Source organism: Anoplopoma fimbria, chromosome 5 (genome assembly GCF_027596085.1).
Source record: "Anoplopoma fimbria isolate UVic2021 breed Golden Eagle Sablefish chromosome 5, Afim_UVic_2022, whole genome shotgun sequence".
Lineage (NCBI taxonomy): Eukaryota > Metazoa > Chordata > Actinopteri > Perciformes > Anoplopomatidae > Anoplopoma > Anoplopoma fimbria.
Genome location: NC_072453.1, coordinates 18683919 through 18711418, shown reverse-complemented (window position 1 = coordinate 18711418; position 27500 = coordinate 18683919). Strand labels below are relative to the sequence as shown.

Genomic DNA, 27500 nt, shown 5'->3' with positions numbered 1-27500 from the left:
CAGGTCTTTAGATGGAGCAGGTCTTTAGATGGAGCAGGTCTTTAGATGGAGCAGGTCTTTGGATGGAGCAGGTCTTTAGATGGAGCAGGTCTTTGGATGGAGCCAGGCGGTTTGAGTCATCCGCTCTGGCGTGCAGTGCTGCTGCCGCTCTGGCGTGCGGTGGCCCCCGTTAACCGTAATTCATTCGTTTACAACAAACAACACATTTGGCGTTGAAGGCATGTCGTTGGCTTAAATAAAGAGATGAGCTTTAGGACCCTCAGGTACACCACCTCCTCACATCTCCTGCGGCATGATGGGAGATCTGCTGAGGAGGTGCTGTCTGTGTTTAGTTTAAGTAAGGGATGTGTAGCAATAAAACAATATAGTTTTATTATTTGTCTTGTTAAATGTGTAATGTGACATGTGTGTGTGTGTGTGTGTGTGTGTGTGTGTGTGTGTGTGTGTGTGTGTGTGTGTGTGTGTGTGTGTGTGTGTGTGTGTGTGTGTGTGTGTGAGAGCACAAAATGCATGAGAGAGAGTAATTTGAGAATAATAACACGCTCGGGCTGCCGTGTGTGTGTGTGTGTGAGAGAGAGAGAGAGAGAGAGAGTTTGTGCATGAGTGTTTACGTGTGTTTACGTGTGTGTTTACGTGTGTGTGTGTGTGTGTGTGTGTGTGTGTGTGTGTGTGTGTGTGTGTGTGTGACCCTGGTTGATTGTGCCGTCTCTGTTCTCTCTGTAGGTCGCTGGAGAGAGTGATGACGTGGCAGTGAAAGACACATATACCTCACATGCGCACACACACACACACACACACACACACACACACACACACACACACACACACACACACACATATCGCCCACACACACTTTCAGTCTTGCCCTACTAAGAGAGGAGGGGGAGAACATTCAGCTATGACGGCGTCATTTTTCTCCATTACCAATGTGTGAGCCACACACTCACGCACACACTCACACTCCGTGGGGAGCTGCCTTCATGGGGGAGAAGGCCCTATCTAGGGCACAGAGATGGAGTTCACATCCTGTTCGTCACTTATCTAACACAGACGCACACACCGACGCACACACCTGGAATCTCATATGTCAGAAGAGAAGAATGAAAGACTGAAAGACTGAATGGAGAGCAGCCGTTGAACAATCTGAGAGAAGACACGAGCAGTGAGGCCGAGCACCAGAAGATTCCCGGTGCCTGACCCCCCCCGGAGCTGTATCTGGAGGAGACTCCACTTGTAAAGAGCACTGCCAAGAAAGCAGGGCGCACCTGAGACACACAGAGAGGGTTCTTCAAAGTGGCCCAAGCGTTGTCGCCATGAGCTGCAGGCTGGAGGGAAGCCCCCAGCTCTAGCCTCCGTCTCCTCCAGAGTGTGTGTGAGTGTGAGACTGAGAGTGTGCATGAGTGTGATGGCGGTGTGCGTTTGGGTGGCAGCCCCCCTGCTCTTCCTGGGGCTGTGCCTGTGCAGCGTGGGGGGCCAGGCCCAAGGGGAGGTCCTGGAGTTTGGCGGCGTGTCCAGCCAGTGGGGGCGGTTCCCGGTGTGGAACGCCTGCTGCGAGAGCGTGCTGAGCTTCAGCCTGCGGACTCACAGCCAAGAGGGCCTACTGCTCTACCTGGACGACGAGGGCTTCTGCGACTTCCTGGAGCTGCTGCTTCTCCACGGCCACCTCCGCCTGCGCTTCTCCATCTTCTGCGCCGAGCCGGCGGAGCTGCAGTCGGGCGTGGCGGTTAGTGATGGGCACTGGCACGCCGTGCGTGTCAAACGGGACTGGAGGAACACCTCGTTGGAGGTCGACGGGCGACTGGAGGGATGGGCGGAGGTGAAGAGCAAGAGAAGAGACATGACGGTGTTCAGCCACACCTACATGGGCGGGGTGACGCCGGAGCTCCACTCCTCGCCCCTGCGCCTCACGTCCCCTTCGGTTCGTCAACACCCCGCCTTCCGTGGCTGGATCACGGCGGTGAGCGTCAACGGCACGCGGGCAACTCTGGAGAGCTCGAACGGCGTCACAGTCGCAGTCGGCTGTGGGCCGGACCACCAGTGCCTGAACGGAGGGGTGTGCAGCGTGGTCAACGACCAGGCCGTGTGCGACTGCTCCCACACCGGTTACCAAGGCAACGACTGCAGCGAAGGTAAGGCCCAGATCCACGCTGACCCATCATATACATCTCATCCTCTACATACGCACACATATACATGATATGCACAGATACTGTTGTGGATCCATATCTCCAAATTACCACCAACTCCAAACACCTGCAGTGTAGACATCTACTACATTCATTCAGGCCTTCACAGCGGCCTTGGATTGGCGCGTATGGACCAGCAGCATTCACAAACAGGGCAAGACATGCATACTGATTGTCTCTGATATAGATTTTTTTATGGCTGCCAATGACTCCCAATTAAGTGTGGAGCTCCAGAACTCAGGAAGCTAAGCCCTGTTCACAGGAAGTGCAGTCAGTTTAGGGAAGCTGGAGATGAGAGCTCACAGGAAACCGGTACCTGGTCTGCAGCTTTAGAGCCTTGATGGGCTCAGTTTGAGTGTTTGGGAAAACACAATTACCATATAGATCCAGTATGGATGTGGGATGTTGGCTCGTGTTGAGAGACATTAATTGGAACTAGGCTAAGGGGCTTGAAATCAGTGGTTGCTACCTGGCAGACACCTGGCTGTTAATGGATTCACATTGATTTCAAACGGCCTTCACAGATACAATGCAGTGTTTGCATCTCCTGCCCGTTTGTGTGTGAGTGAGCGTGTGTGTGTAAAATATAAAGTTTGTGTTATTAAGCAAAGCGGAGAGAGCGTCCTGTCAGTAGTACTATATATAACTATATGACATACTCTGACAATAAACAGCCTGATATAAGAATGCAGTTTTAATGTGGAGGATGCAAAGGGAAAAAAAAAGGTTTCATGTTTATAACTCTTCAAGAACACCTCCCCTTAATGGTGTCAAACAAGCCTTTGGACCATACAGAGCCAGCAGCCAGGGCGCCGTGATGACGGCCATTACGGAGGAGAAGCAGCTGCTTAATGAACTCCGTCACCTTGTTATGGCCAGCACCGATTCCCCGCTGCTTAGTTGTGTGTGTCATCAGATTCGCTTCAGTTCATTCAAGAACAAATCTGTAATCTCAGTCGATAGCGCTCTTACCTCCTGTGAGTTATTTATTTATTTCTTTTCCAGCTCTGCCTCAGTGATTGATATTTTAATGATCATAAACGGCAGCGTGGCCTCGCCATGCCACACCGTTTTCACCGCCCTGACCTCACACCCCTCCCAGCACCGCTGCCACAATATCACACCGCAGCGTTTACTGGCCAGTGGGATTGCCTGGGTTGCCATGGAGACAGGACTAATAGGGAGACCTCATGCTAGGAGTGTTTTCTCCGTCCTTGCTCTTCCAACCTTCCCTACCCCCATTCCTCAGCTCGTAGTGACTTCAGGCCTCATGTGTGCCACACAGGTCTACTGTATCTACATGTGTGTGGCGGTGAGTGTGTGTGTGTGTGTTTGTATGTTACGGCATCCTAAAGGCGATAACGAGCACGCTGACCTCACTGGTCTTCATTTTCAAAGCAGGTGGGAAAAGGTAGTTGCTGCGTTATGCTTAGAATTGCTAAAATCAGAGACATAATGGATGCTTCCAGTAGAGCTTCAATGATGAGTCAATGAATCCATACGTTCCTTGAGAGAAAGCTATAATTGATAATCTTTCATCATCATGTATGATAGTAAAGGGAATATATTGAGTTTTGGACTGTTGCTTTCAGAAGACGTCACTTTGGACTTTCTTTTATGGAAAAATAATTAATCCAGTAAATATTGTGGATATCATGAAAATAATCCTTATTTGCAGCACTAGGAAAGTGAAAAAGGCAAATATTAGACTGTTTAAGCTTCTGAAATGTGAGGATGTGCTTCTCTTCTTTGTTTTGGGTCATTGAATATTAATCATTTTTGGGTTTTGGACTGTTAGTCAGACAAAACAGCAATTTTGAAGACGTCACCTTGTGCTCTGGGAAATATTTTTAGGGCATTTTTGAGACTAAACAATCAATTGATGAATCTAAATCATTGACATATTCATGGATGATAAAAACAGGGGTTTGCAGCCCTGGCGCTCTCTTGTGCTGGAGGTGTTTGGCTGTAGATTGATGAGGTGACGGTGAAGCTGTATGATCAGCTCTATGCAGAAAACTGAGCTGAGAATTACGTTTGATCCGTGCCAGTCTAATCCAGTCTGCTGTGTTTCACTGCCGCTTAGGGCACATTGGGAGACACTGACACACACAAACACACATATACCTGCACCAACACATGTCACACAAACATGCAAACACATGGAGAATCACCTTCACACAGTGTGCAGGCTCCAGCACCAGCATTAGTCACACCACCACTGAGGTGCCTAACAGCAGTGTAGCTCTACAGGCTAAATGGGAGCTGCAGACATTTTACATAAAGGCTCTCACTCCACACAATACAGAACCCGCTCTGGACCGGCACTCTGTCGCTCAACGAGAGGCTACTTATACCTTTTAAGGGGCTGTTTTATATTCCTACATCGACTCACATTTCAGTTGTGAGGGAAGCCAAGTGATGCTGAGTAGAACAAGTGCTGTAATATTTTTTTAAATCTTGGCAATAGTGGCCGGTGTTAGTACTAGTAGTCTCATAAAATAGATCCAGTTAGGAGGTCTGCTCGAATGGAGGTACTGTATTTGGTTGTAGTAAATGCTGCTTATATTCTGCATTGGGTTCCCAGATTCACATTGCAGAGTTTGCTGCAGGTTTTAGAGAATGAGATAGATGATGGTGGAGCTGAGAGTAGCTTAATGACTGGTTTCAGAGGATTAGTTTGGTGTCTTTCCTTCGGTTACTCTGGTAACGGTAATTCATGGACATTAGCTGAGGAAAGTGATTCAAGGGAAGGAGCTGTTCCAGTCAACCAGCAGCAAATGGGCCCAGTTAACTAAAACTTGGTTCTTATGAATTCTTATGAATCACGGACCTCGTTCTCTGAAAATAGGAGCATCGAGCAGATGATGCATTCTTTGTGGACGGTTTAAATTATTTGGAGTGCTGTGTTCGTTCTGACAAACTGCCGGCTCAGTGGGATATTTCTGACCTCAGGATCAGCAGGTAGAGCTCATATCCATGCATCAATACCAGCAGCAGTCAGGAACTCATGCCAACTTGTAGTACGTGGTGATAAATCTCTCCTCAGGTGCACTGAGGCCTCTGGAGAAGAGAATTCAAAGGTTGAATCTGAGAGAAATGAAGTGGATGGCAAAGGGAGCAGGGAATAAAAGTCTCACTTTGAATGAAGAAGAAAATATTATGTTAACACTTACAGCATCTAAGGTGTTGTGACTGAATCGATTGTATACAGAGGAACCATAGCTGCCTCTTTACAAATGTGGACCATTGATGACCTCATCAGGCCTGCGTAGTTGTTTTGTAGGACTCAGGCAGAGTTGGTATTAAGGTTTATCGCTTAGATGGTACCTTGAAATGATTGTGTGATTTTGAACCGAGCCACCTCACTGAAGCTGCACACTAAAGCTGTAAAATGAAATTATAACCCTCTGAATATTCGAAGAAAAAAAGTCTGTTATGAAACTTTAATACAGAATGAGTGTGCTCTGCTGGAGGAAAAATGGATCCTTAGGACCGTGTTTGAAGACAGAAATTAGTACTTTGACTGTCAGTCTTCGTTTCCATACGCATTTACAATTACTCAATATCTTCAAGGCTCCCTAATGATCCCCTTTTATTCACACTCGTACTTTTGCAGATTTGTGCCAAGCATAGAAACATTTGCAAACTAATATAATACCGTGATACACTGTAAGCATTTCCTTTCTCCTCTGAAAGACATTACATCTTTCATACCACTGTGAGGAAAGGAGTTTGTTCCCAAGCACAACAATATGTCAGTTTTGGTGAAAAGTAATTAAAGATGTAGTGAGGAGAGTTTGTGGAGGGCTATGCATAAAAGTAATTACTGTCGGAGCCGTTCTGCCCTCCAGTGAAGGCAGAGTGAACCGGGCTTGTTAGGCCTGGCCTGCTCGCATTGTCCTTGAGGGCAAATTGCTGTTAGCATGCTAATGGCTCCACCTGTTTCTGCCATGCTACTAGCACAAGGACAGAGGAAAGGAAACACTCAGATGCTCACACAGCTCAGAATACACACACACACACACACACACACACACACACACACACACACACACACACACACACACACACACACACACACACACACACACACACACACACACACACTCTGTCCCAGTATTGAACCATGCATGTCCCTCGTCTTCCTGCACTGCTAATCCATCCCTACATATTTTATATTTTCCTGCTATTTCACATCATGTTTACTGCCATATTCAATGTTAGTGTATGTGTGTCTGACTCTGTATGTGTGTAAGACACAGAGAGTGATGGAGAGGTTGTGAGACGGTGTGTGTGTGTGTGTGTGTGTGTGTGTGTGTGTGTGTGTGTGTGTGTGTGTGTGTGTGTGTGTGTGTGTGTGTTGCATGCTGTCTGTCGGGGGGCTCTGGGGAGAGGAAGCGGCAGCAAGGTAAGTTCTGGGGTAAACGGCTCTTGAATCCAAACATGCAGGTAGGAAAGTATATTTTCGCCCACGCCTCCTCCACCCTCCGTATCTACCAGTGTGGGTGGGTATGTGTGTGAGCCCTTTATGTCAGTGTACACATGTGCAGTAAACAAATATATTAATATATATATATAGACAAACCTCAGTTTTGGCTACCAGTGCAGCATGGTATCCATTGTGACGTTTGCGTGGACTTTTGCATGCATGTTACCACGGTAACCCTGGACGGGTGTGCATGTACAGTAAGTAGCCATGGTAACCCAAGGGCTTAGCATGCATGTTAATGAATGTCTGTCTCTCTCTCTCCTCGCCTGGCCGCGACACCTTTCCAGAGCACAGCTACAATCCAGGTAGGTTGCACTTCTACCTGTCTGTCTACCTACCTGTCTATCTACCTGTCTATCTACCTGTCTATCTACCTGTCTACCTACCTGTCTACCTACCTGTCTATCTACCTGTCTACCTGTCTATCTACCTGTCTATCTACCTGCCTTTCTCTCACTTCCTTCTATGTCTGTCTGCTCTTTATTCAAACATCTCTTTCTTTGCTTCTCTGTTTGACTCAGGCTTTTTTCTGAGCTCTTACGTTTATTCTTAAATACACATTTCTTTAGCTCTATCGTCATCTTAATATCACAATTTATCTCCACTACCTCTGGATTTCTATCTTTTTCATGTCTTGTCCGACACATTCCTCTTTCTGGCCTTCATGTTCTCGTTACATCGTCTGTTTTGGAGATACAGCTCAAGGTAGACAGTGTAAATGTCTGTTGGTCTGTTTGGGTATGTAGGGGTTGGTTGCTGACATCTGGTAAGTTCCACATCCCATGAGCAATCATCTGAAGTGGCTGTAGCCTCAAGGTTACAAAGACATCCTGTAGGCACACACGAGCACTGTACTGTCTGTGTGCGTACATGTTGGTGCGTAGGATCGCAGCCTAGGATGAGTAAGCAAGTTTATTTTAGACATTTTGAATTATTTAGAGGACTTGTACATAGACATGCACACACACTTTTACACAAAGACTCTAGCCTTCACCAGCATGTCATTGACTAACTCCTGTATTAATAAAACACATATATGCACACACACACACACACACACACACACACACACACACACACTTCACACTCCATGATCCAATGCTGTGCTGACTGTGCTCTTGTCTTCCTTTAAGGTCTGGCACACCTGATGATTGGCGACCAAGGTATGGCCTCCTCTTACCTCACTTCCTGTTGTCCTCTGCTATACCATCACCCCCTACCTCCTCACCCCAAACCTCACACCTCCCTGTATCCCTCCCCCACCTCATCACCACCTGGTGCGGGAAGAAGTTGTCTCTCTAGGCACTGGACTCAGGTCAGTTTGTTTTTCTGTAATTGAGATTTCTTGAAAACCAGAACTTCAGTTTTAATTTCAAATAAAATGGATGACTTTTTCAGTGGGGCAATTAAGTAATGGTAAATGAAACATGGCCTTTTTGAAGAGAGTGACGATGAGCCTGAGAGCAACTTCTGCTGGGATGTATCCTATAATCATGGCTGCGGATGTGGGGGGGGCAATGGGAGGGTTAGACGGCTGCGGGTTGATGGTGCTTGGCTGGGTTACACTTGGCAGGGCTCCAGGTCAAATGGAGCAAAGGGCCGACTGACTGACTCCATGGATGGTTTGAAATGGTCTTTTCTCTTCCATCTCATTTCATTTTCTCTCATCTGTATGTCAGAGTTTGATTGAGAGGATGGGAGCGTGTAGCGTGTGCGTGCATGATGCGTGCACATATGTGTGCATGTGCGCTTTTTACTTCCTGGTTTGAATCAATGACTGTGGCAGTCTTCACACGAACACTCCCACATTCATCCATGGCTTTTTTATGGGCTTCCAGCATGTCTCGCTCTGCTGCCGCTGGTCCTCACATGGGCTCCTGTTCATACATCTGCTAGCATGTGTGATTCTTAACAGAAGTTCCTGTGTGTGAAGGCAATGCTGGTACACCTCAACCCCCAGGTTGTCCAGTGTTTCTGATCATAAACACCAAACCCAAACCCCAAATAAGTGCCACTGTTCTGCCTTTTGAAAATTGTTCACTAATCAGCAAAACTCACAATGCCCCCTCTCCCTTCTTGCCCTCTTTCTCCCTTTTTCCTTATTTGTTCCTGTCCTCTTTCTCCCTGTTTGGGACACCAACCTCAGTGAATTTAGGAAAACAGAGAGGTACCCCCCCCCCTGATTTTTTTTTTTAATGTGTATGAATAATGGGCTGTTCTGGTGGTTTTGAAGTTGAATGTGTTGACAGGCTCTTGTATTCATGGTAATGCAGACCTTTAGAGCCGTACGGCTCCAAGTTCTCATTTTCCGTTGCCATTAAAATGGAATGTTTCATTTTTGGTAAGGTAAGCTGTTGATGCATGTGTGTCTGAGCGTGCTCGTACTGAAGCGTGTGTGCATGAGTGCGAATGAATCGGCGCTCCGGCCTACAGTGCTTTTCAGAATGTGAAGGTAGGTTCTGCTGGATCGGTCGGCTCTGCATGACGCTGATGAATACACTGATTGACCCACATAAAGACAGGCCTGACCGGGACGGGCTGATCTGCGTCTATTGTGCTCTTTGATTGGATGAGAGAGGACGTGATGGCGGCTGTCTCCCATTGTGACAGGGCCGCCGTGTATCCGCTGAAATGTTGCTATTTAATGAAATGTTCATCCGAGCTGAGGATAGAAATATCTTGAATAGAGCACAAATGATGTCTGCAACCACCTATCGCACTGAACCATCTCTGTTCTGACACGCAGACTTCTATGGGTGCATATTCTTAGGTTTTGATCGCTAAATAGGCTCCTAGTGCCGGAGGTTCTGCCTGAAATGTCTGGCATGAATCATCCAGGTGGCAGTGAAAATTTAATTGCTTCATCTGGCTTATGCTCAGCATTTTAAATCACCTACCTAAGGACCGACATGTATTAACATATGTCTCCAGCATTATTACACAATGTAATCAGCGTATTTGTGCATCGTGGGCGCCCTCACTATTACGGATGTTTGGATTGTGATACACTGAATGTAGAATTTGATTTATTTTATTTTATTCTTTTTAAAACCTTTGAAGTCTCTGTCAGGAACTGTACACACCAAAGAATCTGTATGTGTGTTTGTGTGAGTGTGTTTTCTCTCTGCATACTGAGGAGTAAAGGCTGTCAAATGGTGCAGACGAAGCCTAGCTTAGGTTAGCTCAGCGTAAAGAGGCTTTCTGAGGAGCCGGCAAAGCTGAAATGAGTTTCTTTGAGGGGGCGGATTGGGCGTGGGGAGGGGTGCCTTAGAAAGATATATAGCATGTGTGTGTGTGTGTGTGTGTGTGTGTGATTGTGTGTGTGTGTGTGTGTGTGTGTGTGATGTGTGTGTGTGTGTGCTGAAGAAACTGAGAAAAAGAGACTGCGCCTGTGAGAGAAGGGCTAAAGGAATGAATGATAGAGCGAGCAGAGAGGGAAAGAGGAAGCGAGGGCGAGATAAAGTGAGTCGTCTTCTCTCCTGTGATGTAGAGCGACTGCCTGTATCTGCAAAGGGACAGCGCTGCTCCCGCCTGCCCCCCCCAGCCAGACATTCTGCAAGGGACGTCAGTCCTGATGGGAAGCCCTGGACCTTTCCCCTCCGTCATAAAACACAGCCATCATTCTCCCTGGAAACGATACCCACAGATCACTAATCACTTTGAGAGGGTGAAAATGCACGAATTGTGGAGGGAAGAAAGAAAAGAGGGAGCCAAATTGGATTTTCATAAGTATCGAGCAGCCAAAGGAAGAGTGGGAAATGGATTTTTTTCCTTTTTTTTGAAAAGTATTGAGCAGCAATAATCTGGATGGAAAATGTGCTTAAAGCCAAGTAGCAGATTGTGCCCTTTCTGTTCTCTGTCAGGCCGAGGACAGAGCGTGAAGGGTCCTGGGTGAAGGAGTGATGGAGGTCTGAATAGGACTGAGGAGACGCTCTCAGTCGTAATTGGCAGCAATGCTCGTTTATGATATTTAGATATTTATTTTAAGCTCGGTTAATAACAACTGTTTGTCTGAGTATTCTCAATATCAATCCAACAATCTGTGCACGGCGTAGACAAGTGGTCAGCCTCGCTTCATGTGACCTTTACACACGCACTTAAGTGAAGGGGCGACAAACAGACACTCACGCACACACAATAACCTTTAGAGAGCGCCTGCTGAGTAGGTGAGTGAGTGTGTGTTCAGTGTAAATATGCATGAGTAAGGCTGCCTGCACACATTCTTCACGGTCAGTGGATGAAGGCAGGACGGAGAACGAGGTGTGTGTGTGTGTGTGTGTGTGTGTGTGTGTGTGTGTGTGTGTGTGTGTGTGTGTGTGTGTGTGTGTGTGTGTGTGTGTGTGTGTGTGTGTGCATGAGTTTGTGTTCAGGGGAGGTGGATTGTGAGTCATCACTTGTGACTCATAAAGCGTTGGCAATCAAAGCAGCTCATTTTAACACATTGTCTTCTTATGGCAAAAACACAAACTTCTCTACAAACACACACATATTATCAGAGTTTTTTCCTAAAACTGCGTCTTCGTTATCGTCCCTCCGCCTCGCTCTCGTTCTCTCACGGACATATACGTGTGTGTGCGTGTCTCACAATAACACACGCTCAGAGGACGGGCTGCGTGCTGACTCCACCATATGTGAGGTTGGGAGTGGTAGCAGACGCCAAGACCAGAAGAACCAGTCAGTACAGCACAGCCTGTCTCCTAGCTCTTACTCATCAGGATCAAACAGGCCTAATAATAAATCACACTACCAATGAATATTCTTTAATCAACTACAGGCACTGCAACCAAATTAGAAAACAGATTTGCTTAATTAAAATTATTATTAGTAAGTCTGAGTATTATTGTTATAAAAATTCAAATTTTTTATCTCTCAGGTCTTGTTGGTTATTATGGAAATTAATCAACAACAATTAAGATCAATGATAAAAAAAATAGAAGTCTCTTCTTCTGCAAAACATTCACTGATGCCATCGTCTCAGATCAGAAGTTTTTTCTGCTTTTTAAATTTGTATATAATTTATTATGATTATCTTCATAATCGATTAACCTGCTCTTTATGTTCTAAGTCAATCAACTAATTGTTTTGTTTATTAAATGACAGAAATTAGAGAAAAATGCCTGTTTTTGATTTCCCAAAGTCCAAGTTGATTTTATTGTGTTTTTCTGACTAGCAGTGAAAACCCTCAAAATATTCAATAGATTATCATGAATGACAAAGAAAACCCCAAATCCTGGTATATATATTTTTTACTCGAAAATGAAAATAGTTGCTGATTAATTTTCTATTGATTCTTTAATTGACTAATCATTGAAGTTAAAGGAAACAATATGTAATATACTACTGATTGTAAGTGGCTTTGGATAAAAGCGTCTGCTAAATGACTGTAATGTAATGTAATGAAACAATATGTTGGTCCAATGTTGGTAATTTGAAGATGTCATCGTCATATTCTGATATTTCATAGACTTAACAATTAACCAGGAACAAAAAATGAACAGAATAATCGAGTTCTTACTTACTGCTCGTAACTAATAGTTACTTGCAGACAAAGTAGAAAGCAACTGAGGTATTTGCTTTATGTTTGTGGTCATGTAGTTGTAGTGAATCAACATTGAACCACATCATTTGATCAGTGCTTCTTAATAATCTTTTGCATTGCATTATATAAATGTAACTCTTATAAAATCACCAAAATTTGCCAGTAGTCAAGTTAAATCCTCTTTGAGTAAATACTGTAACATACTGTATATTTGTCAATAACAGAGGTTTGTCAGACACGCTAGCCGCTGTAGTTGTGATGCTTACATCATTTAGCGAGCCGTACAAGTGAGCAGCACTCGGCTGGAGGTGAGAGAGAGCCGCTTGGTGTCTGGTGATTGGCTGCCTGCCCGACTGCCTGGCATGGATTTGGCTCCTGATGGCCTCATCTTGAGCTGTGAATAAAAAAATAAAAAAACTGTTAAACTAAGTTGCGGCCCCTCTGGCCATCAGCAGCGAGAAAGACATTGCAACAAAGTTTTTACTGCGAAATGCACAATTCTTCTGGATATACTCTTTTACACTAATGGGACTAATTGTGCTCTGCTTTCCGCTGCTAACAGAACCATTACAGTTCTGAACTACAACACTCATTAATGCCTAACACCCATGCAGCTCTGGTAATGAAAGTCGTAGCACCACATACAGAGCTCTCCCCACACTATCAGGGAGATGCAGGGTTACAGAACCCACCATGGGAAATGTGAAGCAATCCCAATAGTAAATGTATATATTTACTGGTAATTGTATGCAATTACCATCCTGTTAGCGGGTGTGCATTAACATATTCACAGCATTCACCACTACGCTAATAGGAAACACACAAAGCCGATGCACCCTGTAATCGCCCTAAAAATAAAGACATCAAACGGACTCCCTATTTACAGAGGATGAAGGGAAAAGATAGAGCTGAGGCTGGCTGCAAATGTGTAGAGAGGGGTGTGGGAGGAGGGGGTAAAGGAGTGAAGAGAAGCGATGGTGAGGAAAGATAGGAGCGCGTCTCACAGAAGTGGGAAAGGAGAGGTGGAAAGAGAAGGTCGGAGACGCAGAGGGAGACAGGAAGGGAGATAAGACTGCAGCGTTTCACAGCAGGGTGCACCATCTCTCCTTGGGCTCCCCGACTTGACACAGTCTCACATCAGCCGGGATGGTATTCATGAGCGAGGCAGATACCTCACGCACACACACACACACACACACACACACACACACACACACACACACACACACACACACACACACACACACACACACACACACACACACACACACACACACACACATTCCCTTTTTAGAAAGAAAGGGAAACAAACAGGCAGCTCGGTGCTCCAGATTGTCTCCTACCTGTTCTCTCCGTCGTGTCTGCCTCGGCGTCGAGAGTAGTGGCCCAATTGGCGATTCACTCCAGTACCCCATCTGGCATTTGAAGTTCATTTCTTTGCCGTTTGCCAAAACAAGAACAAACACATGAACGAGAATGCACCGGCGCTCTCACAAACACTCATGTACTTGTGGTGCTTGTCTGGAATAACTACGGCAACTGAAAATGGCCACAGCATTCATTAAAAGCCCATTCCATTACGTTTATGAAAAGAGGTCTTTATGCACTTGTTACTTGTTAACAACCTGCTGTAAGGGGTTTATTAGGTGTGTGTGTGTGTGTGTGTGTGTGTGTGTGTGTGTGTGTGTGTGTGTGTGTGTGTGTGTGTGTGTGTGTGTGTGTGTGTGTGTGTGTGTGTGTGTGTGTGTGGATTTACATGCATGCAGATCTGGACATGGTTTATTTAACTGCCTGTATGCACAAACGCTTATTTCATTAGTATGTTTGTCAGCGCTCTATAGTCTGTGTGAGCATATGTGCCTTAACGTATGTAGATGTGCCTGTGTGGGTGTGTGTGTGTGTTTATGCGTGTGTCTAACACAGAGGAAACCGACTCTGATCTTATCCAGCTTAAGACAAACACACGGTTCTGCCTGCAGACATTGTCATGGAAACAAGACGGTTTCCCTGGGTACCAGAGAGAAGGCCGAATCCAAGCTACAGACAGAGGGAGATGAGCAGAGATAAAAGACACAAAACACGAGGAATAAAAGAGCGAACATAACGGCAGGAAGTGGGCTGTTCATTGTTTTCCTTTAAAATGAAATTTAAAGAGAATGACGATGTAAGATATTATTAAGTTATGTTTCATTTGGGTCTAAAATAAATTCACTTAGGAAAGACCGTATCTGCTCAGAAGCAATTTTAGCTTTAATATATTTAATATTTACCAAGAAAAGAAGGCTCCTTTTGACTTTTGTCTTTATCGCTGTAAATGGAATATATATTCAGGTTTTAAAGACATCACAGCGGACTCTTGGAAACTGTGACATGTTGATTATATTTTTGTTGCAGCAGAAAATGAACTATTCCTTAATAGTCAATTCTCATTTTACAACTAAAAATGCCCCAAAATGTGATATTTCCAGCTTTTTTCAAAGTGAGAGTTAGCTGCTTTTCTTTGTCTTTTGAGTGTTTGTCAGACAAAACAAGACATTTGGAGACATTACCTTAGGCTTTGAGAAATGTTCCTTTTGACACTTTTTACCATTTTATAGACAACACAATTAATCAATTAACCAAGAGAATAACCTGCAGATTAATAGATTATGAAAACAATTGTCAAAGCTGTGTTTCCAGACAGTTTTTCTTATTTAACAACAGCAACAAAGCGAGCAGTGAGAGCCGGCGCTGCAGAAGACGCTCTGTCACTGGTGTCCTGACAGTAATACCTCCTCTACAGTACTGCTCCCCCGGCTGTGATGTGAGAGCCCAATCGGTCCCGACGCCAGATGCTGTATATCACCGAATAGAGATGGAACCGCCGGCCGTAGCCTGTAGTGAACTTGGCTGTGTGTGTTTTCACACTCTAACTTAATGAAGAGACTATGCATACGTTAGCATGCATTAGCATACATTCCACACACTGGTCATCTATCTGTATCCTGTATGAGTGCATTTAATCCACCTGTCTGTTATTAAGGAGAGATGCCTTCATGCAGGATGTTTGAGTTAATGCTGTGAGTGTGTGTGTGTGTGTGTGTGTGTGTGTGTGTGTGTGTGTGTGTGTGTGTGTGTGTGTGTGTGTGTGTGTGTGTGTGTGTGTGTGTGTGTGTGTGTGTGTGTGTGTGTGTGTGGAGTCTGAGAGGAGCTGATAGCAGAACTGCATGGTGGGCTAAAAACGAGGTGCAGGGGAATTGCAGTGTGCTATCTCCAGAATGACAGGGCTGCCATGATTGAGGCTTGCTACACTAGGATTTAGATACACCAGCATTTTTCTCTCTTTCGTTTCCAGCCATCCATCCCTCGCTCTCTGCCACTCCCTTTCCTTGTCTCTTTCCACCCTCTACCTCTTTCTCTTCCATTTTGTGTCACCCATCTCAATGAGTCTCTCCGTCTTTTTTTTTTTTTATCCCTTCCTCTTTCATAGTCTCCCTTATGCATCTTTCTCTTTTTCTCCACCCTGCCTCTTTTCCACCCTGCTCCCTCCATCAGGTGCTGTATAATGTAGGCTCCCCTGATGTGTTCCCAGCCTCCATCCGCCATTTTGATTCAGTACAGCTGTCCATGATAATGTACTGTTCACTCAATCACTCTTTCTCTCTCTCTCTCTCTCTCTCGACCTCCTTCTCCATCTCATTTCTCTCTCTGCCTGAAACACACATGCACGACCACATTCGCGCTTGCAGAGCCCCTGTAACAGGGTTGCCATGGAAATGACAAATTAGTGTGTGAATTGTTGAGGAGGAAGCCCATGAGAAGAGACAAAACCATATGACACACACACACACACACACACACACACACACACACACACACACACACACACACACACACACACACACACACACACACACACACACACACTGGCCATGTGCACACAGACATCCATGTGATGTGGTGTTGGTGGTGGTGGGACGGTGTGATTCCAGTAGCAGCAACCATCAGGACAGTTCTTCTCCCTCCTGCCTCCCACAGGCGGCTTCACTCATTAGAGTTGTAGTTTAATGACATGTTTCTAAGTCTAATGCCAATCATCCTCAGTCTCTGTTCACACTGTAGCCTTCATATCTCGTACTAGTTCCGTGCACATTTTCCTGGTTATTTCTAACACAATTTCCTCCCTCCCTCCCTCCTTTCATTTCCTCCTGACTTCATCTGATTTTTTTGTCCTTTAGTAAACTTAATTTAATCAGATAGCCTCACTGAGATTAAGATCTCTCTGGGGAAAGAAAAGGAAAAAACGTTTTCGGCCAGATGAGGCTGAAACAGAGATGCTCATCAGTATCACTTAAACTGTGTATCCGTTTTATCATTGGCTCCAAATTGCTAAAAGAAAAATGAAAAAAGTGCACATCAGAATTTCCCAGAACCCCAAACGATATCTTCAGATTTATTGTTTTGTCCAACTAATGGTCCAAAATCCTAACATATTAAATTGAAGTTGATATGAAACAGAAAAACAGCACATCCTCATATTTCAGAAGCTTGAGCTGATGAATCCCAACAAACTACCAACCAACCAGCAATATGTTAGAGGTGTTTTACAGTTTCCCTTTCCTTCAGTTAATCAGGTGGTTTCATTGACACACAGTGAAGATCTTTGTCAAGGAATCACATTCGACTGGTCACTATAAAGTCACCCAACAATCATACGACAACAAGAAATAATCAAGGAACTGCTCCATGAGTCATAAAAACCAGCAGATAATAAAGCTTTAAAATCTCCAGAGGAGAATAAAGAACCTTGCTTGAGAGAAGCCTTTATTCCTGAACGTTATCTAATCGTGTCATGTCATTAAGATCAAGGTCTTGTTTGAATTGAGCACAATGAAGAAACATTTACAGATATTTAACTTATAACCAGGCAGTCAAACAGGTAGTAGAAAGTCAATGAAGAGGGCCATATGAAACATAGAGAATAGTGTTTAAAACATCAAAATGAAATAAGATTGAAGCTTGAGAGATTTCCATTCCTTTCCTCTTCCCTTCCTCTGCATCCCCTCAGCGCCCTGCTCCTCTGCTCTGATCGACAGTGCTCTCCACAGGATGAAGTGTGACATGTGGTGTGTATGTCAGTGTCTGTCTCACTGTTTACTCTGAGCTAATACTGACTCACTCCATTAATCTGAGCTACAACAGATCCACTCCAAGCTGCCCACCTGAGAGTGTGTGTGTGTGTGTGTGTGTGTGTACAAGGTGTGTCCGCACACTGAATACATGCATGCAAGACACGTGTTCTCCGTAGCGTTTGTGTCACCCAACATGCATTTCCGTCGCCTGATGTGCGTGTGTGTGTGTGTGTGTACGCCCGTTGATGTTGCGGGCCAGAGCATCCCGATCGATGCAGATGTTTTATGGCCTCCTGTCTGCTCTAATGACACGTCTGTAAATTAGCAACAGAATGGCGGAGCAGCACACTGAAACCTAATGGCGCTGCTGTAAATTACCGCCAGAATGCTGCCGGACGGCTGCGTGTGTTCTCATTGTGAACAACTTGGCTCACTCCGCCACCTCATCTACATTTGTCTACGTGTCTGCTGTGTGTGTGTGTGTGTGTGTGTGTGTGTGTGTGTGTGTGTGTGTGTGTGTGTGTGTGTGTGTGTGTGTGTGTGTGTGTGTGTGTGTCCCTCCTCCTCCTTGCTCTCGTTCCTCTCAGTAAAGACTAGCCCGAGGCCCTGAGTTGGTAATAGCTTTTCTGACAGCAATACACCAATATTTACAGAGACCAGCACCCACCCACACCCCTGCCGCACATTTCATGCACACATAAAAAGCCTATATTTTTTCCGCACACATTCACATGCTTGAACACAAGTTGCACACACTCCTTTTTCCTTTTTTTTGAGGTATGCACACACACACTCACACACACACACACACACACACACACACACACTCACACACACACACTCACACAGTCTTAATTAACACACACACACTCACACAGTCTTAATTAACATGCTGGGAGGGAATGCATTGCACCCTAGAGGGAACTCACACACACGCTGGCATACAACTTGTTGTTTCTCACTCATATACTGGCATTCACACTTTTTTTGTTTTTTTGTTTTTTTATGCAACAGAAGCAAAGAAAGACAATTTGCCACGATTGCTCTTTGAATTGTGATGCATTCTCACTTTTACCTTCTCATTATTCTCCATGTGTTATATTCACTCAAGTGCGGCCAATTCCATTTCGGCGCTATTCTCTCTTCTCTCACTCCCTTAATAACCTATTACACTTCAGTCTATTCATTACCCCCCCCCCCATCGCTCCTCTCCAGCGGTTCCTCACCAAGTGTCTGTCATCTCCTGCCCAACCTAGTGTGTGCGCGTTAAATTCCCCCTTTGTTCTCTTCATTATCGTGAACTACAAGTTTATGCCAGAGGCTCCGCGGAGCAGAGAGAAAGGCCGAGTGGACGTGCAGCGAGGAATGTTGGCGTGAAGCTTAACGGGAGGTGTGAGAGCTATAGGTGGAGAGGAGAACGCCAGAGCGGAGGCGGAGGAAGGGTGATGCTAAAGGAGACAGATAATGTCGCCCGTGCACAATAGTATGAAGATTCTCTTCTCAGATGTGTGTGTAGGTGTGCACATGTGTTCCTCTGCTGGCTCCAGCGTACGGCTGTGTGAGAGAGTAGATAAGAGAGTGTGAGCTTAAGGATGATGGATTGCAAAACCTTGGTCTGGTGTCCTTGGGGGTCACTCAGTGTGTGCAAGGTAAGTAGCCATTGGCCGTCTGCTTCTCATTCTGAATTGTAATTGGCCGATCCTGTCTGCTTCGGCTGCCACCACGCTCACAGGCTGCCCTTCGCCATCTTCATCCTTCCAGAAACCTTTCCAACCTCTACTGCTCCGACTGCACACACACACATAAACAGACACACACTTTCTGGCTTTTGACAAACATCACGAAATGAGCCATGTTGTCAAACAAGACCACATCACGTCAGACTGCCAGCACAGCTGTTCTCTCCAAAGGGAGGATGGCAGGTTTCATAACGAGTTTGGAACGCCACAGACTCACGACTGTCTCTCACATCCACACTGTTTAATCTCCAACCCACATGAGCGATCAAAGCTTGTTTACACACCACTCCGTGTACGATTAGAGGTATGGAAGGACGTGTTTCTTCCAAGTGCTGGCATCACTGCGGCTTTGCTTGACAATAACAACATTTCAGCATCCTAAACAATATGTTTTGTACCGAACATCCAAATCAAGTCTAACCAGGCCCAGCAGAGCTTTGTTTGACTCTGCTGGCTCTGAGGAACACCCACCATTTTATCATCCTTGAGCAGTGTGGGAAGAAGCAATGTAGCTGGATATTGTAGTCATTATGATAATGTTCAACATGATGTAATGGCTGCACACTTCTTTGTTCTTCCTCCCTGTTTCCCCCCCTCCTCTCCCTCTCTGTCTCAGCCCGTGAGGAGTATGTCGCCACCTTCAAGGGCTCCGAGTACTTCTGCTACGACCTGTCGCCCAACCCCATCCAGTCGAGCAGCGATGAAATCACGCTCTCCTTCAAGACGCTGCAACGCAACGGCCTGATGCTTCACACCGGCAAGTCAGCCGACTACGTCAACCTAGCACTGAAGAACGGAGCCGTGTCACTTGTCATCAACCTCGGCTCCGGGGCCTTCGAGGCCTTGGTGGAGCCCGTCAACGGCAAGTTCAACGACAACGCCTGGCACGACGTCAAGGTCACCCGCAACCTGAGACAGGTAACCAGACAGACGGGAGGTGGAGGAGAGAGAGCGGCCGAGCAAACGGGAGAGGAGATAAAAAAAAGGAGATTGATATTGAAAAGGCTTGAAGAGGAAAGAAGGGTGATAGGGAGGGACAAAAAGATGGCAAGGGGTAAATTAACGGATGGATGGAAGCATGCTTGGATTTAAGTTAGGGATGAAATGACTGGAAATAAGTGGAAGGTTAATTATGATCATTGTGATGAACCTTTATCAAGCAGAAATGACAACCAGCTGCTTGTTTCAGCCCATCTCTTATTCTTCTGTTTTTTATATTTGTAAATTTTGAAAACTTGCGCTTTCGCAAACTGAATTTTCCATTTTATTATTATTTTTAATGAATGAATGAAACATGAAAATGGTTGTTAGCTGTTTCCCTGTTAAATAGCTTGAGTGTGTGTCTGACTCTGGTGAACCACAGTGACCGCTGCAGATGTCTCAGGGCCAGAGGGCAGAACAGACTAATCAATGTAGACGCTACGGTCAGCGGCCTGTTGTCCGTCTGCAGTGATGCTGTGGTAGGAAGAACATACCTGAGGTTTTGGTCTTAGTTTACAGTGGGTTAACCACCAGACCAGCACTGCTTTCAGCTCTAGGTGAGTGACCTTTCAATTGTGTGTGTGTGGATGTTTGAGAGAGTGAATGAGAGAGAGAGTGAACTAGAGAACATCGAGGGTCACGAGCACTCAGGTGCTTGTAGCCCAGCTGTGCCCTGCCTCTACCGTTTGCCTGTTTGTACTACTAACTTGACTACTAACTTTACTAACCTGCTAGTGAAACTAACTAACCACCATCCATGGAATGATTCATTCTACTAACCTAACCTGTGCCCTTCTCCTAGCGAAACCACTCCAACCAACCTACTAACCTCACCAGAGGCTTCTAGCTTTCCTTTTTTTGTTCCGGGAGTTGTTCTGTTCACAGTTTTTTTGCTTTCCTTTCTCCCCCTCTCCTTCAAAGCACTCAGGCATTGGACACGCTATGGTAAACAAACTCCATTGTTCGGTAGATATCATTCTAATTGTTTCTTAGTTTGGGTTTGCCCCGTGTCTATTTCCTTTTGAGCCATAGACTTCAAAACTAAACCAATAAAAGGATAAATGCGGTTGGTAATCTTTTACGCTTAAAAAGCCCCCCCTCCTTGCCAACCACTTTTTTTTTCTTTAAACCCCCCCTCCCTTCTCTACCGTTTTCCTCACCCCATCTCTCTGTGTAGGCGTGTACTGAGTGGCTCATCCCTCACCTGCACGCAAATTGCGAGCCCCCCCCCCCTTCCCCGTCCTGCATGGCGTGACCCAGAAACCCTTCCCCTCTCTGATTGGTCCATAAAATGGATAGAGAGTCCCCCCCCCCCCCTCTATTTTTGATTTCTTTCTTTTTATTCTTTTGTTTTTACCGTCCTCCACTCTGCCGCTGCATGTTCTCCATGGTGCCTCTGATTCATCCTGTTTAAACCTACTGAGTCCTCTTTGCCCGCGGTTGCATGCAGAGAGAGGAACAGGCTGCATGTTTTATATATATATATATATGTGTGTGTATATATATATTTATATGTATGTGTACGTGTGGAATGAGCCCTAACCCATCTAACACCTGTGCGTGTGTGTGTGCATCAATATGTGTGTGTTCCTTCATGTGTCATATCATTCGTAACTCGCTGATCTAACAAAACCCCCCAAAACCACAAACTAACCAACTAACACCATCATCACAGCTCACCCTAACAACACAACAAACCAAACATCATCACTACTAACAGCATTGAAACCATAAACCCTAACCTCAGTAACCCAACACAGCTTGGCCTGACACAAGTAGCACAGCTGTGGCTGCCAGCAGTGCAACAACTAACATCTACTAACCAGTAAATAGTACTAACACCTACTGAAAGCACGAAGACGCCTGCGGAGACTTTACTAACACCTGCCTGGCTGGGCGAGTTCGCCCGGCAATGATGAGCACCTTTAGAGAGAGGGGATTACTGTAGATGGAAGGCAGAGGGCTCACAACCTTTATGGGCAGTTGGACATGGTCAGTAATGTACTGTAGAATATCAGGGTGATTACATACCACTAACTCTGACTTATGTGTGACAGGGTTGGGAACCAGTGCAAGCTAAATGCCCCACACAGGCTATTAAACAGCAGAACAGGCTGCTTAGATGATAAGAGCAGCAGCATCAGATTCACTTTAGGTGGAGCATTAAGGAGAGTAAATCTGCATCTTCTACTTTAAATATAAAATACCATAGAGTCTGTGGCAGACACATAATGAGGAAAACTTCTAATGTGAAGGTTGAATTAGTGGACATAGAAGATGTGGAGGAGCTTTTAATGCAACGCTGCAGATATGGTGTTGGTTCAGTCTGTTCTGGGAAGTCAGTGCAACGCAGGGACAGAATCACAGACTGGCTTTGAAGTTTGGATGTGAAGAGTCACAGTCCATTAGTGGTGGAGCTGAAGCTTTGTTGATGACTTACAGGATCTAGTTTGTCATTTTAACCAAGAGACTAAGACAGGCGGAAGCAGGCGCACCACATGGTCTGATACCTGCTTGATGGTAGAAGGTGCTACGCTGGGCAGAGTGAGAGAGTGGCATTTAGCAGTAAATGGTCAGATATCTCTGATGTCAGTCATACTAGCGAAGGCGAGAGGCAGCACTACTCATACCACCTCACAGTTAGCACTGATCCACACCAAAACAAAGTCCCAACAGCACAACTCCCCAAACCAATCCGGCCTCCTCCCCACCACACGGCATACACATTGGTTACCAGAGTAACGGGGACTAATTTGGCTGGTCAGCGCCTAGCTAGCGCTTAGCGCTGCCTTTGGTGTGAGTATATAGCGTGTCCTTTCCCTGTGCTTTGTTGTGTAGGTGACCATCTCTGTGGACGGCATCCTGACCACCACGGGCTACACCCAGGAGGACTACACCATGCTGGGCTCTGACGACTTCTTCTACGTGGGAGGGAGCCCCAGCACCGCCGACCTGCCCGGCTCTCCAGTCAGCAATAACTTCATGGGCTGTCTCAAAGAGGTGGGCTGTCTGCATGATGAGTGCCTGTGTGTGACCGGAGAGACACACCAGAACTAGTGCTAAGCTTATGTTCTCCAGTGTTCTGCAATACGGCAAATGTTTGAAAACACACATATAGATTAGTCAAACTGCTTCTATCAGACTGCTACGAGAATCTGCTCAGGATTATTTCATTAGACTGAATTTAGACTGATTGAGCTGCTGATATAATCCGCTAGTGATCATTTCCTCACTAACTAATTCCACTGATAGACGATGAATGAAAACATTTCATTAGATCATCCTACAGATGTCTCTGTACTCTCAAGTTTTAAGACATTCAAATATTTTTTCTCTGACTTTCTTACTTTATTTCCTCCTTCCCTTTCTGTCACACATCACGCCAACATTTTACACACATAATCTTATAAAGTGCACACACACACACACACACACACACACACACACACACACACACACACACACACACACACACACACACACACGCCCTCTCCAGCATCAGAGAGAATCAGTGATGAGTGTCGTTGAGGGAGTAGATACAGCACTAAGCACTAACATGCTAATTAGCTACGCCACAGAGACGCTCCGTCCATCCGCCGTGCTTGAAATGGGCCACAACTCTGCAACAACAAAACACTCACATGACACACTGTTGAAGTCACGCTCATACTTACACGTATGCAGAAACACCACCTTGTGCATGTGCATACATGTGCTGGAGAACAATTGTTTCCCCCGCCAAGATATTCAAGAATAAATAAGCACACATATGCACACACAGCACCTGACACAACAGCAGAACTCACAAACGCATCCTCACAGCCCATAATACACACAGACACACAGCCTGAGCCTCCCTTTCAGTCTCACAGAACCACGCAGAGGCATAAACAAACAACCAAACAAGCCGACAGATGAGGTGCCAAACAGAGAGCTATCTGTATCGCTGGTGAATGCGCTCTGTGTTGCTTCATTAAGACTGATGGCGTTTAAACGAGGCTGCCGCTGTCATGGTGAACCCTCCACTGGCACATTTACATATTTAATACGATGATATGATAATCCGTGTGAGCAAATTAAGATGTATGCAGTGAATCACACGCATGAGCGATTGCAGCGGTGACAATTTGGTGCATTTGGTGCAGCACGGGCACACACACACACACAAAACACACACACACACACACACACACACACACACACACACACACACACACACACGCTTACACCATTATGCACACTTGCAGTAGTTTTAGCTGCACATGAAATACAAAACAATTCTAAACAGAGCTGAAAAGCCAATACAGAGAGGAACATTTTGCAATGTTGTGTAGTTGCTAGCGGGTCATAGAAAGAGGTCTGGATTAATAAAGCCGAGCCTGTGTGCACCCGTCTCTCTCGACATCAGAATGCTCAGCACAAGCACACTCTTTACACTCAGTCAGAGAGCATTCTGTGTCAGGGAAAGGAAAGAGAGAGAAACAGAGAAAGAGTCAAAGCGAGGGACGGATAGGAGGTAAAGTGAGGGCTGGAGTGGCTGGCTGCTTTTAAGGTTGTCACTTTCATATAAAAACACTTGAATGAAAAGATACGTTCCCAGAGTTGAAAGATTAATGGATGTCTGGTCGTATCTTAAGTGTCTTGTTCCCACTTTATCTTTTTTTCTGACTTCTGAAAAGGTTGATCAAAGTGTGTCTTGTTCTTTTTGCTTGCTACAAAGGTTAAATAGAGAAAGATGACAGTACTCCAATTCTGTGACACAATATTTATATACAGTACAATACGTTTAATTTTTTTATTGAATCCAAAGGTGAATTAATGTGTCATTCTTTTCCCTTCAATCCCCCTCAAGGTGGTGTACAAGAACAATGATGTGCGGTTGGAGCTGTCTAGACTGGCTAAACAGGGAGACCCAAAGATGAAGGTGTGTACAACATCATGTACAACATCATCCCCTCACACACAACACAGAGATCACTTCCTACCACAGCCTCCTGTCAGGCCCTGGGAGGTTTGTACTGTAGGAATTTAAAGTAAATGGGATTATATTTTTGAGCGGTAGCCACACGCTTTGGTCTTTTAGTCCGTTTACACCTGGAAGCAGCTGGCTCTGTTTCAATCCCCGGCTACAAAGGAACATTTTGGTCTTGATGTTCACTGGGCATCAGTTTAAAAGGCTTGAACCCCTAAACATTTATTTATTCATTTTTCTTTCTTCCGGCCCCAGGTAAGTGGGGTGGTGTCTTTCAAATGCGAGAGTGTGGCCACGCTGGACCCCGTGACCTTTGACACCCCCGAGTCCTTCGTGGCACTGAGCAAGTGGTCGGCGAAGAAGGCCGGATCGATCTCGTTCGACTTCAGGACCACAGAGCCAAACGGGTTGATGCTTTTCAGCCACGGGAAACCCCGACAGCAGCAACGCAAGGACCCACGCACGCCTCCTACTCTCAAGGTGAAAATATCATTTATTCATTGATTAAAACACAGCCTGGACTTAGACACAGCATTGTTCACAATGACAATGCTAGCATGCTAATGATATCATGTTTACCATGTTCATCTTATTAGTTTGAACATTTGCTAATAGCACTAAACCCAAAGAACAGCTGAGGCTGATGAGGATGACATTAGTTTAGCAGGTATTTAAACATGAATATTTGTACAAAATTGAAAAGCATTTTTTCAATTATGTTTGTCAAATTTGACTATTGAAATCAAAACCTTTTGTGATTTCACTCTGTGCACTTAAAATCCCAAATTGTCAGAAATGATGCATTTAATCATCCTCTCCTGTAAACCATTGAAATCCTCATTGTCCCTGAAATCTTAAATTGGGTTGAATCTCCAGAATTAAGACAATCCAGAAACCCCCATTCCTCACAAGTCCAATGTAGTTTTCAAAAATGCATATTAGTCTTTGCTAAATTTGAATGGCATCGCACAAAGCACCTGATTATAAATGGTTGGCCTCCAGGCCCAATCACCTCATTGTAACCTGCAGCTATAATTTGCATTTTTATTGCTAGCCATCAACGTGTCTCTGCTTTTTACAGAATATTAATACCTGTCTGTTTGACTTGCAGGTGGATTTCTTTGCCATTGAGATGCTGGATGGACACCTGTACCTGCTGCTGGACATGGGCTCCGGAACCACCAAGACCAAGGCCATCGACAGAAAGGTCAACGACGGAGAATGGTACCATGTGGACTTCCAGAGGGACGGACGCTCAGGTACACTCGCAGCTCTCTCTCTCAGCTCTGATGCTAACCCTGACCACAGAGGGTGATGAAGAGGTGGAGGATGAGGAGGATGAGGAGGATGAGGAGGAGGCGGGTTTGTGCTTCAGTGTTTTATAGTAAGCACGAGGCCATCCAGCTACTTCCACCGTCTGCTGTCTGTGTTTGATTCAGACTGAGTTGTAAGGGTTCTATGCAGACCAGATTTAACACAATATACAGTAGTACTATCAAATGTATTGTAATGTGGAGTTATGATATTCCTGAGAATGCTCACACAATGCCTATTGTTGTCTCTTCTTATATGTATTCTATCCCGCTCCTTTGAACACATGAGCCAAATTACTGAACCCATATATACAGCACCAGCATTTTTAATGTGTTTCATCCTAATACCAATATATAATTATAGTTTTCATGCCAGTATTAATTACCGTCTATAAACCCGCTGTAGCAGCAGCTTACAACCTTCTCAGTGGGGATTTGTTTACTGTAACTGTTCCAACGTCTAAAAAAAGATGATTAATTATTTATTTGTGACAAAATGTTGGACGTAGAACTTTTAACCCTGTATGCACTTCAAGGAGCCAACCGATGACTATGGCCTCTGCAGTTTATTTAAATAGTTTCTGATTAAAGAAGGAGCTGTGATGATGGAGGAGGAGGAGAAACAGGGTGTGGGTGATGATGATAAAGATGATGATGGTAGTCATAATGGAGGTGGTGGTGATGAGGAGGTTCAAAGTGAAGGTCATAGTGATAACTGAAGTTGTTTCTACGTCTCCAGGAACCATCTCTGTGAACAGTGTGAGGACGGCGTACACGGCTCCGGGTGACAGCGAGATCCTGGACCTGGACGAGACGCTGTACCTGGGAGGACTACCGGAGGAACGCGCCGGACTCATTTTCCCTACAGAGGTGTGTGTGTGTGTGTGTGTGTGTGTGTGTGTTGATGTTGATAGTAGAGAGCTGCAGCAAACAGCCAATGTATTATTTAATCAATCGCTCATCAAATAACTAACGGTTAGTACGACGCAGTAAAAAGAGTATTTGGGGTTTGTGGACGGTTAATAGCAGCTTGAGCTCTAGAAGATGTGAGATGTATTGTTCACTGTCTTCTCTCTTTCAACAGAGCAAACAATGATCAATTAATTACGGAACTAATGGCCAGATTAATGAAATCATTCCTTAGTTGCAGCTTGATAGTGACTCCAT

General features: G+C 45.2%; 1 protein-coding gene across 2 annotated transcripts in view; it reads left to right on the top strand.

Annotated features, from left to right (window-relative positions):
* Positions 1-1396: 1396 nt before the first annotated feature.
* The window catches only part of nrxn1a (neurexin 1a), a 52016-nt gene continuing 25912 nt past the window's right edge, over positions 1397-27500 (top strand). Inside the window, exons 1-10 of one of the 2 annotated variants that reach the window (XM_054598378.1) lie at positions 1397-2129; positions 6966-6983; positions 7812-7841; positions 19684-19985; positions 20970-20993; positions 22887-23048; positions 24901-24972; positions 25276-25500; positions 26132-26279; positions 27073-27203. In XM_054598378.1, the coding sequence (XP_054454353.1) occupies positions 1397-2129; positions 6966-6983; positions 7812-7841; positions 19684-19985; positions 20970-20993; positions 22887-23048; positions 24901-24972; positions 25276-25500; positions 26132-26279; positions 27073-27203 (1845 nt within the window). The remainder of the gene's footprint in view (positions 2130-6965; positions 6984-7811; positions 7842-19683; positions 19986-20969; positions 20994-22886; positions 23049-24900; positions 24973-25275; positions 25501-26131; positions 26280-27072; positions 27204-27500) is intronic. The other variant, XM_054598379.1, reaches the window with a different exon arrangement.